This window comes from Macaca fascicularis, chromosome 9 (genome assembly GCF_037993035.2).
Source record: "Macaca fascicularis isolate 582-1 chromosome 9, T2T-MFA8v1.1".
Lineage (NCBI taxonomy): Eukaryota > Metazoa > Chordata > Mammalia > Primates > Cercopithecidae > Macaca > Macaca fascicularis.
Genome location: NC_088383.1, coordinates 125,936,327 through 125,950,264, shown reverse-complemented (window position 1 = coordinate 125,950,264; position 13,938 = coordinate 125,936,327). Strand labels below are relative to the sequence as shown.

At 38.4% G+C, this 13,938-nt stretch overlaps 1 protein-coding gene across 5 annotated transcripts in view; it reads left to right on the top strand.

The window, feature by feature from the left end:
* SHTN1 (shootin 1) overlaps positions 1–13,938 on the top strand; it is a 119,757-nt gene that overhangs the window by 72,085 nt on the left and 33,734 nt on the right. For all 5 annotated transcript variants that reach the window (XM_005566536.5, XM_005566533.5, XM_074002855.1 and 2 more), the window contains 3 exons: positions 2,733–2,886; positions 4,977–5,076; positions 11,355–11,437. In XM_005566536.5, the coding sequence (XP_005566593.1) occupies positions 2,733–2,886; positions 4,977–5,076; positions 11,355–11,437 (337 nt within the window). The remainder of the gene's footprint in view (positions 1–2,732; positions 2,887–4,976; positions 5,077–11,354; positions 11,438–13,938) is intronic.

Sequence of the window (13,938 nt, the reverse complement as noted above, 5' to 3'; positions counted from 1 at the left end):
GGGGTTACATCCTGATAAACCCATGTTAGTTGAAAATATTGTAAATCAAAAATAATATACCTAACCTGCTGAATATCATAGTTTAGCCTAGCCTACCTTAAACATGCTCAGAACACTTACATTAGCCTACAGTTGGGCAGAGTCAACTGGAAACACAGAGCATCAATCAAAACTGGAAAACTAGAGCATCAGTCCCCATTCTTTTTGGCACTAGGGACCAGTTTCGTGGAAGACACTTTTTCCATGGACTGGGGAGGGAAAAGGGTGGGGGATGGTTTTGTGATGAAACTGCAGCACCTCAGATCATCAGGCATTAGATTCTCATAAAGAGCGGCCAACCTAGATCCCTTGCATGTGCAGTTCACAATAGGGTTCGCAGTTCTATAAGAGTCTCTTGCTGCTGCTGATCTGACAAGGTAGAGCTCAGGCGGTAATGCTTGCTCATGCCTGCTGCTAACCTTCTGTGCAGTCTGGTTCCTAACAGGCCATGGGCCAGTACCGGTCCAAGACCCGGGGTTTGGGGACCCCGGCTCTAGAGTATCAGTTATTTACTTGCATGATCATGTGACTGACTGGGAGCTGTGGCTGGCTGCTGTTGCAGAGGGTTGTGAGAGAGTATCTTGTTACACATTGCGAGCCTGGGAAAAGATCAAAATCCAGAATTCGAAGTGTGGTTTGTATTGAATGCGTGTCACTTTCACACCATTGTAAAGTCGAAAAACTGTATCTCAAACCATCCTAAATTGGGGACCATCTGTATGTGGCTTAAAATGTTTCTTAGCTGTCTGTAAGTTCCCTTGCAGATGCAGCAGTCTTTTAAGCACAGCATATGGTTTTTGCAATTATAAAAATAACATATGCTCCTTATAATACATTTTTAAAATATAGCAAAAGTTAAAGAAGATTAACCAAGTATCCCATATTTTGGTGCATAGCTGAACTTTCTGTAAATATATAACTTTATAAATATAGTTTGTTTAAATTGAATCATACCATGCATACTATTTTATGCCCTGATTTTTTTTCCATTGGTAATATATCTTCTCATGTCAGTATATAGTTAACTATGTGATTTAAAATAGTTGCATCATATTTCATTGAATAAACATGCCATAATTTATTAAATCAAAAATATTGGTGGACATTTAGGTTATTTGCAGCATTTTGCTGTTGTAAAGAACACTCCAGGCCAGGTGTGGTGGCTCATGCCCGTAATCTCAACACCTTGGGAGGCCGAAGCAGGTGGATCACTTAAGGCCAGGAGTTCGAAACTAGCCTGGCCAGTGTGGTGAAACCCTGTCTCTACTAAAAATACAAAAATTAGCTGGGTGTGGTGACATGTGCCTGTAGCCCCAGCTACTCAGAAGGCTGAGGCACAAGAATTGCCTAAACCTGGGAGGCGGAGTTTGCAGTGAGCCCAGATTGCGCCACTGCACTCCAGCCTGGCCAAAAGAGTGAGACTCTGTCTCAAAACAAAAACAAAAACAAAAACAAAACAAAGCAAAAAACCACTTCTGTGAATGCATTTCAGAGTATTTTTAAAAATAATTTCTAAAAGTGGTTTTACTGAATCAAAAGCCTTTCTTTCTTTTTTTTTGAAGACTTTTGATACTTATTACTAAATTTGTGTCCCCCGGGGTCTTTTAAAATATTACCTGAATTTTTCTTTTGAAAATGGTTACAAAAGTGACTCATACTTAAAAATTAAAGTGTCTGTGTGACTAACAAGCATATAAAAAATGCCTAATCATTAGAGAAATGAAAATCAAAACCACAATGAGATACCATCTCGTGTCAGTCAGAATGGCTGTTATTAAAACGTCAAAAAATAGCAGATATTGGCAAGGTTTCAGAGAAATAGGACACTTAAACACTGCTGGTGGGAATGTAAGTTCAGCCATTATGGAAAGCAGTGTGGCGATTTCTCAAAGAACTTAAAACAGAAATACCATTCAACCCAACAATCCCATTATTGGATATATGCCCAAAGGAATATAAATCGTTCTACCATAAAGACACATGCACGTATATATTCATCGCAGCACTATACGCAATAGCAAAATCGTAGAGTCAACCTCAGAGCCCATCCGTGGTAGACTGGATAAAGAAAATGTGGTACGCATTACACCATGGAATACTATGTAGCCATAAAAAGGAATGAGATAATGTCCTTTGTAGCAACATGATTGGAACTGGAGGCCATAATCCTAAGGGAACTAACATAGGAATAGAAAACCAAATGTTCTCACTTCTAAGTGGGAGCTAAGCATTGATTACGCATGGACACAAAGAAGGGAACAACAGACACTGGGGCTTACTTGGCGGTGGAGGGTAGGAGAGAGAGGATCGAAAAAGTATCTGTCAGGTACTATGCTTTTTACCTTGGTGATGAAACAACCTGTACACCAAATCTCTGTGACACACAATTTACCTATATAGCAAACCTGCACATGTATCCCAAACCTAAAATAAAACTTAAAAAAATTCAAGTGTCTAGTACATAACTCCCAGTAAATTTATTTTAAATCAAAGAGCTGATTTTGATTTTGTGTTAATTGTATCTAGAATTTGCATGGTTGTTAAGATGGATCGGAATCTGTTTGCTATGAAGTATGGTCAAAGGGAAATACTTATTTTTTCCCTTTCTTTTCTTTGACAAAGGAAAAACTGTCACCCATAAAAGTCTTTTTTTTTTTTTTTTTTTTTTTTTTTTTTTTTTAAATAACGTATAGGTCAAAGAATTAGAAGAGCAACTAGAAAATGAAACACTCCACAAAGAAATACACAACCTTAAACAGCAACTGGAGCTTCTAGAAGAAGATAAAAAGGAATTGGAATTGAAATATCAGAATTCCGAAGAGAAAGCCAGAAATTTAAAGCACTCTGGTAAAAGCATTGAGTAGGCTACTATGTCTTACTATTAATCTTTGAATTACTCATGCCTAGTACAAAACCTGGCATGTAGTCTAGAACATTTACTGAATGCTGTGGAAAAATACCAAGACTTGTTTTTAAGTTCCTTCATTTCTAACCATTGCAATTCAGTAGAATAGCTGCTGTATTAAATAATTCACAAATATTTAGACTTCTTTTTTGGACTTAGAGCCCTTATAAACATCATATACAGAATTAAGACACAGAGATACCATTAGCATAGGAGGACCAAACTTTTCAGCATTTTTCAGAGCTTCAGAGGTGAATATTCATTATGTACTTTATGTTGTTCACTTAGAGTTGCATTTTTAGAAATAATTAAACTTTTTAAACATACTATCTTCATCTTTGGTGTTCATACCACCTTCGTCTTTGGTGTCTAATTATACACATGAAATAATACTTTCTATATCGTACCTAACAATGAACTGGGCAACAATATATCTATTAAATGGAAAACCTTTTAAAACACCAGGGGATACTTAAATCAAAAGATTTATTCATTCAGTTCTAGAAGGCTTAACGGGAATGTGCGAGTTAGATTATTATACAGGCATATGTGTAAGTCTCTGTTGGAAGGTCGGTAATTTAAGAAGGCAGGTACATTCCCTTTATAATAGCTTCAATATTCACTTCAGATATTTTTTGGTTAATTTTATACTAGAATTTTGAAACCTATGCAGAAGAACCACGTAGGCCTTTTTTCCTTCTAAAAGCATTCAGTGCTTTCTAATCCACAATAAAAATTGATTATAATTTATTTTTTAATTGATCCAAAATTAAGAAATATTCCATTCTTTTTAGTGAATATCAGAGTAGCCTGTAGCCAAAGCCACTTTTATTATGAATGGAGGAGGCAGACACTGGAAACACATGAGGTTCAATTCTGAATGCCTTTTATTAATACTTAGCATCTGCTGTGTGTGTACCCAGCCCTATCCTAGGATACACTACTTGGGAGGCTGAGACAGGAGAATGGCGTGAACCTGGGAGGTGGAGCTTGCAGTGAGCCGAGATCACACCACTGCACTCCAGCCTGGGCAACACAGCAAGACTCCATCTCAAAAAAAAAAAAAAAAAAAGACAGAAGGAAAAGGAACCATGCTTTTTGTCTTCAGAGAACTCAGATTCCTCTTGGAGGGATAGGTGCATACACATGAAATGACCAGTGGATTCTCAGTTTTGGAGAGCATAGCCCACACTGCCTATTTAAGTGTTGAGGGTAAATACAAATGGACAGATCCTTGGGGGTACACTTAGTTGGGGAAAGTGGAATGGCTGTGGACGGGGAGAGCTACCTCTGAATGCCAACAGTATGCAGCACCTTTTACCCATTATCTCATAGGTGTTAGCATCTGTGCTATAAACAAGTTCAGTTCCTTGAAGTCAGGTGTTATGTCTCCTGTAGCACCATTCATAGGCACTTTGACATCATTGGTGCTTCCTAAGTAAAATGCCTGCTTCATGAAAGACTTGAAGGAATATGGTGCATTTCCAGAAATATCTTCAAAAGAGCAAAAAGTTTCTGAGTTACAGATTTAGGAAGCTGAATCTGGTTAAAATCAAAGACTCTAGTATTTGCAGTTTTTGAAGGAAATTAAGCAGGGGAGAGAAGTATGCAGTTATTAAAATTCATTACTAAATGTCATCTTTAAAATTAATTCTTGGTCTGTACACTTTTAAAGTCAAGTATTAACAATTTCTTAGTGTTTGAGTAATATACTTCGTTGTTAACAAATATTTCTTCAGCCTACTCACTTCTTCCTACCCTTCAGCCATTGTTTTGATTGTTTTTTCTTTTCTAAAGTTGTATATACAGCAAAAAGATAACATTTAATATTGATAGATGGGGGTCCTCTCTTGCATTAGCAATAGACTAGATAGTGAAAAGTTTAAAAAGGTCTGCAATTTCATATTGAAATTTTTTATTTTGCCTTAATAAAAAGAACTTACTGAGAAAGGTTATGTTCTTTCTTTCACATGTATAAACAATGTTTAGTTGCTTGTTTCAGCTCTCTTCTGAATGCTTGCTCTCTGTGCAGTTGATGAACTCCAGAAACGAGTGAACCAGTCTGAGAATTCAGTACCTCCACCACCTCCTCCTCCACCACCACTTCCCCCTCCACCTCCCAATCCTATCCGGTAAGCATATCCAGGAAGACTGCTCTGCATCAAATGTTCTTCCCCATCAGATTGTGCCATGAGAGGAGCCATATTAAAAGCATGAAAGATACTAGCTGATGCTTTTCTTGGAAATTTTTCTAAAGGCCAGTGATACGGTTTGGTTGTGTCTCCACCCAAATCTCCTCTTGAATCGTAGCTCCCACAATTCCCACGTGTCATGGGAGGTAATTGCATCATGAGGGTGCGTCTTTCCCATGCTGTTCTCATGATAGTGAATCTCATGAGATCTCATGGTTTTATAAAGAGGAATTCCCCTGCACAAGTTCTCTCTTCCCTGCTGCCATGTAAGATGTGACTTGCTTCTCCTTGCCTTCCACCATGATTGTGAGGCCTCCCCAGCCATGTGGAACTGTGAGTCAATTAAACCTTTTTCCTTTATAATTACCCAGTCTCAGGTGTATCTTTATTAGCAGCATGAGAATGGCCTAATAAGCCAATATATTATTCCCTTCTTGTAATATATAAATTTCATTCAATAACATTAAGATTTCCTTTAATGGTAAGAACAAGGAATTTTGAGCTTCTCCAGAATGTGTTTACTTTCCTGTCTTGCTAATTCAAATTTGAAAAGCTCTGGTTTGTTCAATTATTTTAAAAATAAAAATACTAAATGAAAATGTAAACATACTAATTGTTATGAACTAGTAATTAAACTAGATGTATTAATTACTTTTATCTCTCTCCTCATATTTATACCTTTAGTAAGGCTAAGAGAGGAGCCTTCCATAAGAAAGATAAATTATGTTTAAATTCTTGTGACAGGAAGTCACATATGCAGACAGGAATTCGTATTTTCTGAAGCCTAAAGTGACATGATGGCATTATGTATGTCACTTGAGCACAATACACACTAGGAGATTTAGAGTCAAATTTTGCCTTCTTTATGGTTCCACATGCCACCATCCAGAATTACATAAGACAACTTCCTTGCCAAGGTGACAACATATGTGCTCATGTCATGATGTTAGTTGCTTTTGTATAATTTATTCTTTAATAAATGGCATTTAAAAACCTTTGCTAGTTTTTTTTTTTTTTTTTTTTTTTTTTTTACCTTTCATTAACTCATGTGATTTGTTTAATCCTTTCACACAGAGAGGCCATTTATTCATACTTTGCACCTTTGCTGATCCATCTGAATAGAATGTGTAGCATGTTCCTCCCACACGACTATGAAAGTGGGACTTTGCCTTTTAAAAAGAGTCTCATTAGTTTTCCTTACTGAGTAGGATATGACATAATCTACTTTAAGCCATTGAAGTAGTTAAGGCAAAATAATTTTTACACGTGATGGAGCCAAGAGTCAATTGAAAGAATTTCAGGTATTTTAAAATCTTTCTCTCCCGGGTAGCTAAATCTGTAGGAGATATTCTGGATTTGACATTTAAAATTGGAAATTCATCACTTTGATCTTTCTCAAAGGTCTGGGATTTTGAGCTGATAAGAAAGGTCACTTCTGTCCACGAAGAGTGAGAACGAATAAAAAGTAATTACCGTCTTGCTGGTGGCCTTTAATTTTTATTCTCAGAAGTGTTGAGAGCCCCCTAGAATTAGAAGTATAACCTAAGTTGAATTTTTTTTCCCAAAGAGCACTTTACAGTTACGCTGAGCAATGAATGTTCAGGACTATTTTTGTCTCAAGTGTGAACTCTTTTATAAGGCTCTTTAAAGAAAATTTGATTGAATAATATGATTTTTATTTTAAGATGAATTTAAATAGTATAGGACATAATTTTTGAAAGAAAAGATGTTTTTTTTTGTGAGGAGTGCTTTCTTGCCAAAGAGGTATATTTGCATATGTATTGAGTTTGAGTGGATTTTGTATTTACAAATAAAAGTTTTCTAACTTTGTTCCTGACCCATTTGTTTTATCCTGATGTAAATCATGGTTAGAAATGAAAGCGGGAAGAAAAAAAAAAAGACCGGGGCCTGTGGCTTTTTTAAGTGGCCTTACTGCTTTTCCCTTCTCTTCCCACTCATTTGACTCCAAGAATAGGTAGAAGAAAGAGGAAGAAGGCAAATCTTGGTCACTTTGTCCCAGTGGCAGTGAAAGTAGGACAGGTTTTATGCAGATATAGTTCATGGGGAGAGGGTTGAGGCTATTGTGTTGTTTTTTTAAGAGAAACAGAACATGTATATCTGTAGATACAGATATAGGCAGATATAAATACAGATTTATTATAAGAAATTGGCTCATGTGATTATGGAGGCTGTCAAGCCCTAAGATCTGTAGGGTGAGTTGGCGAGCTGGACAGCCAAAAGAATCAGTGGTGTGGTTCCAGGCTGAGTCTAGGGGCCTGAGAACTGGGAGAACCTATGGTGTAGTTTTATTCCAAAGTTTGACAGGCTCCAGACCCAGGAAGTGGCAGTGTTTCAGTTCAAGTTCGAAAGCAATAAAAAGCCAATAACCCAGTTTGAAGGCAGTCAGGCAGGAGGAAGTCCCTGTTAGTTGAGGGAGGATCAGCCTTGTTGTTCTAATTAGGCCTTCAAATGATTGGCTGAGGGCCACCTACCTCAGGGAGGACCATCTGCTTTACTCAGTCTACTGATTGAAATGTTAATGTCATCCACAACATCCTCATGGAAACACCAGAATCATGTTTAACCAAGTATCTCTGGCCCAGTCAAGTTGACACACAAAATAACTATCACAGTAGCCATGACGGACACTTGAAAAACTAACAGGTGAAGGTTGGGCGCGGTGGCTCACGCCTGTAATCCCAGCACTTTGGGAGGCCGACGCGGGCAGATCACAAGGTCAGGAGATCAAGACCATCCTGGCTAACACAGTGAAACTCCGTCTCTACTGAAAATACAAAAAATTAGCCGGGCATGGTGGCAGGCGCCTGTAGTCCCAGCTACTTGGGAGGCTGAGGCAGGAGAATGGCAGGAACCTGGGAGGCAGAGCTTGCAGTGAGCCAAGATCGCACCACTGCACTCCAGCCTGGGCGACAGAGCAAGACTCTGTCTCAAAAAAAAAAAAAAAAAAAACCTAACGGGTGAAAATTCTCCACTGAAATGTTCCGTCTTGGGATGACACGTGTCTGAAATTTTATTCATTCAATTGAAATGACAGTGAAATGGGGCGGTGATGGCCAGAGGTTTGAGTATGGGTCCCAGATGTCTTGACCTAATCTCCTCTGGCCTGTGAGTCCTGCCTTCCCTGTAGTGTGAGTCCCATCTTGACTGTTGGTTTTAATATTGCAGTGATTTTCCTCTGAGCACTGTATGTCTACAGCTTACGCTTCAACTCAGAATCCTTTACGCTAACGCTTTCTGTCATCTAGGTGGTTTATGCTAATAAACAGGTATTATTCTTCACACGTGTAAATATATATATAAGTACTCTGAGCAGTAAAAATAAATTCCTGCTTCATCATCTTTATGTACAATAATGTACACTTGCAAAATTTCCTCGCAGAAGCAGAGGCGAAGTCAGTGCAGAGTGTGGTGCGAGGGTAAGGTGAGACCTCTGATTAGTGAGAACCGTCCTCACACCCAGCCCACCATGGAGTGGTAACAAGTAGATTCAGCTGACAGAATGGCAAATTGAGCAAGTAAAGTTTATTTTATTCTTTATAACTTCCAGAATAAAATGTACTTATTTCAAAGTTCTATGTAAATTAGAATTTCTAACTTTTGTGAAAATAATTTAATTCCATTTGGCCATTGCAAGCCCAAAGAAGAGAAACTAGACAAAGTCAGAAGCTCCGTGATTGGTTGCCAAGCTAGATAGAGCAGGATGTGTTTTTTTCTTTCTACTGTGCTTTATGGGAGATTATCCAGTGAGTCTGGGAATTTTAAGGAAAGGCAATTAGGAAGGGGATTAATAATATAAGCAAACGTAGAAGTGAAAAGTTAAAAAAGCTAGAAATTATAATGATTAGGAAACTGGAGGCTGGGCACAATGGCTCACCTCTGTAATCCCAGCCTTTTGGGAGGCCAAGGCAGGAAGATTGAGGCCAGGAGTTCAGGACCAGCCTGGGCAACATGGTGAGACCCCTCCAAAAAATTAAAAAACATTAACCAGGAGTGATGGTGTGCCTGTAGTCCCAGCTACTCCAAAGGCTGAGGCAGGAAGATCACTTGAGCGCAGGAGATCAGAGCTGCAATGAGTGGTGATCGTGCCCTTGCACTCCAGCGTGGGCAACAGAGTGAGACCCCGTCTCAGAAAAAAAAAAAAAAAAAAAAAAAAAAAAGGATAAAAAAGAAGCATTGGGTGGTGATATCTTCTGAACAAGCGTTACTCTGTATATCCATTTGCCCCTTTTCCTAAGGGCAACATTATGCCTTTCTTATCCTCCAGGTATTTGTTTTCTATTGCTGGACTCTTTTGCAAATACAGTTCACCACACTGAGTTCATTTATGATGCAGCTGAAGGAATTCAAAAATTATTGATTCACTCATGTTTTGGTAAACATTTTATGGAGGAAATGATAATATATGCAGATGTGTATACAAGCCAATGGACAGTTTTAAAATAATGTTAAAGTGAACATCTGTGTAATCACCCTCCAAATCAAGAAATAGGCAATACTGGCACCCTAATTCTTTCCTTTGACCCTTTTCCAAAGATAAGCACCTTTCTCTCTAATCGCTGTCTTTTATGGTGATCATTTCCTTGCATTATTGAAGAAAAATTTTCCTGCCTAACATGTATCCCTAAACTACTGTAAATATCTGTATGGCTTGGTTTTGAACTTTATATAATTGGAATTTTCATGTATCATTGTGGTCTTGCTCTTTTTAGTCTACATTATTATTTTTATTTATTTATATGTGTATTTTTTTTTTTTAGATGGAGTTTCGCTCTTGTTGCCCAGGCTGGAGTGCAGTGGTGCGATCTTGGCTCACTGCGACCTCTGCCTCCCAGGTTCAAGCGATTCTCCTGCCTCAGCTTCCCAAGTAGCTGGGATTACAGACACCCGCCACCAGACCCAGCTAATTTTTTCATATTTTTAGTAGAGACAGGGTTTCACCATGTTGGCAAGGCTGGTCTCGAACTCCTGACCTCAGGTGATCCGCCCACCTTGGCCTCCCAAAGTACTGGGATTGCAGGTGTGAGCCACCGCTCCCAGCCTACTCTATGCTATTGTGTAAGATTCATCTGTTGTGTAGCTTAAGTCCATTCATATTCACTGATATCTAATTCACTTTATGAAAGTCTCAGAATGTACTTATCCATTGTGGTGCTGATGGACATTTGAGTTATTACCAGTTCTGTGGAATTACGGAAATTCTTCATGAGCATTCTTGTTCATGTATCCTGGTGCACAAGTGCTTGCCTTTCTGTAGGATATGTGGCAGTGGAATCACTGGCTCATAAGATACATATATTTTTTACTCTACTAGATAATTACAAAGAGTTTTCCAGAGTGGAATGTACTATTAATTTATATATCCTCTTTGGTTTGAGAACTTCTGTTACTCCACAGACCCACTAACACTTGATATTACCAGATTTATTTTGTCTGTTTGCTGAATGTATAGTGATATCCCAGTGTGGGTTTGTGTTTGCCTAACAGCTAATGAAGTCAAGCACCTCTTTTGTATATGTATTGGAAATGTGGACATCTTTTTTGGAGTTGCAAGGTTCTCTTCCATTTTGGATTATGCGCTTCTTCTCATTGACCTGTAGAATTTCGTTATATATCCTTGTCTTTTTATTCTGCATATCAAAGGTGATACAATTTTAGTATAGTCAAATTTATCATAATTTGATTTTACATAGATTTGTTTTTAAATGGGCCAGAGAGAGTGGTGTAAATATGTTTTATCCGTAAGTATTTGGTCTACATCATGTGGATTCAGATGTTTTTATACGCATAGTTCACAAATAGGTATGTACTGATAACATACACTTCTTACTATGAAACACTCCCTAATTCTTTCATTCTTCTCTCCTCCCTAACATAGTACATAGATAACTATTTCTGAATTTTATATATATGTGTATTGAAATTTTTTGTCTCTTTTCCTTTGTTAAGTCTGTATGCATTTTACTATTAGTTATAGCAGTGTACTTTCTCCAATAATTAGTTTGGTTTTATACTGAAGAGGATGAGATGTGTTTCTCTTCTGTAAAGTGATGAAAACTTTAATATTATTAAAAATGGAAAGTAGACGACTTAAATTGTAGTTGTATATTCATGCATCTACCAAAGAGTGAGATTTTTACTGATTATTTAGGATCTAGGTATCCAGTAATCTCCTGTTGATCTTTTTCTTTCTCCCAAAGATCCCTCATGTCCATGATCAGGAAACGATCCCACCCCAGTGGCAGTGGTGCTAAGAAAGAAAAGGCAACTCAACCAGAAGCAAGTAAGCATCACTTCCATTGGTGTAAGTGCTTGACGGTGTACGGCTTGGGGGCAATTCACATGTTTGTTAAGTTCTTTGACGATAAACATGTTGTTGTATAACATTTATAGTATAAAGCACTGAACAGCTATAAGAATGAACCAGTGACTGTCATTGCCTTCCTGTAGTTTATTATCTAGAGGAGATAAACACGCACACCTCACTGTAATGAGAGACATACTGGCAAATATATTTTCATTAAAGGTCAGGGTACCTTGGAGTGTACTGGAGAGAGAGGGAGTAATTCCAAATGAGGGATTTGGGGCAAGACTTCTTAGAGTTGGTAGCAAGTGACCTGGGACTTTGTCAAACACTTAGTATGTACTACTCCACTGTTGTGTGCTGGAGATACACGATATAGAAGTTACATTCTAGTGTAACTAGGCAGGAAGTAAACAAGTAAATATGTAATTATTTAAATACAATTAAGGAGGAGTACACGGTGCTAAGAGATAGTGGAAGTGGACTGCTGGTGTCTGAAAGTGATGTTCAAGCTGAGTAATTGCGCCTTTAGAACATTGGGTGGGTCGGGTGGGTGGTGTTTAGGGTAAAACCATTTCAAATAGAGGAGCAGCGGATTCAAAGGTCCAAAGTGTCCAGGAAGGAACTTGGTATATTAGGAAACTGAAAGAAAGTTGATATGACTGGAACATGGTGGCCAAGAGAGGAGGTCTAATAGGTAGGCAGGAGCCAGATTCTGGAGGTCAAGGTCAAGGTTCTGGAATTTCTCCTAAGAGCAGTAGAAGTTTTAAGCAGAGGTATAACATGATGAGAATTGTCCTTAAAAAAAATCGCACTGGCTGCAGTGAGAGAACAGACTGTAAATGGATGAGGGTGGATGAGGGAAGACTATTGCAGTCATTCAGATGAATGTTGATGGTAGCTTCGATGAGGGTGGTAGCAGCAGGGGTAGAGAGACATGCATGAATTCAGGAACTATTTAGGGAGGTAAAATTCACAGGACTCTGGTTCACTGGAGATAGAGATATACAGGACAATGATTAGATGGGACTGGAGGGAGAAGGGCCCTCCCATTGAGCAGAGCCAGCAAGTGGCTAGATGCACTGGAGTCGGTTTGGTGTGCACCCACAGTGACAGCAAAGGCTTAAAACAAGGGGGCCAGATCTTGGTCCTCTGTGCCTGCTGTTCTAACTCCATAGCCTCCATGCAGATTCGGGGCAGATAGCTGCTGTGTTCCAGACTCTTCGAACACATGAGTAGCTCATTACCATGCATTGTGACAGCATTTTGCTTTAAATTCTGTTACTTTAAGGATTTAATGTCCTACTCCCTACCTCTACTCTGGCTGTGGTGTTTGAGTCATTTCTACCTCTCTCCCCTGAGCAGATTGTAAGCTCTTTGAGGGTTTACTCTTCTCGGCAGCATCCCCCTGCTTTCATGCATATTGAATGAATTGAAGTTTGGACTTCGTTTTTTGTCTCTTAGCAGGAATCTTGCAGCACCATTACAAATGAAAGCTGATTTTGTCTCTAAGAATTGGCTTTCTGTGCCTGCCTTCTGCAATCCTTTGGACTCTATTCCTCTGTACATTAATGGGGCTGTAAGGCAAATTCTGCATTGCACAGGCATTGCAGGATTCTAAAGCAGTTCCGCCTTTGGTGATTTGCTGGGCAGCCCTGCTCTTGGGTTACTGGCTGTTAGCGTTTCCTGATGCTATAATTTAAATTTTGTTGCAATTTTTTCGGGGGAGACAATTGGTATATCTTAGAGGATTGGGGGGAAATCGGAATAAAATGAATTTTCCTTCCAAGTAAATCACATCATCAAAAGAAAAATTATTCTAAAATTTTTTAACCCCCAATTTTAGGAACTATACAGTTTTTCTTACAAAAATGATATTTATTTATAATTCATGAAATGTGACAGTATTTTCTCACACATCCTTGGGCTACCAGATTGCTATTTTGGGATTCTAAGTAGAGTTACCAATATAGAAGTTGCTCTTGAGATTTTTAGACTGGAGCAACCCTAAAAATCATACAGCGTTGAATAATACATACTGTACTCACACGTGGCTGAAGCAGTACCCTCTTTCTATCTGGCAAGGCAGTTATTTATAGTGTCTTGTTAATAGGTCACACTGAAAAAATAGTTGTTGAGTGAATAAATCAATGATTAAATGCATGATGAATTAATGTCAGGCATCAAACATTGGAATTCTCTGTGACACTTTGGGGTTTGCATTTATAACATAGTGACTTGTCTCACATTCACTGTGTTTTCTTTCTTAGGTTAGCATCTTACGATGGCTTTTAACTTACAGTTGATGAGGTTTTCAGAGTTTATAAGTGGGGGAACGTTTACTCCTTACTTACGGCCCTAAAAAACTTCACTGTAAAGAAAGACTGCAGAATATTTTATAGATAGTTTTAAGAATTGAATGTAAGAGATCATTACACTCTGGAGATAATAACTCTGATTTTGACAAGAATGTATTTATT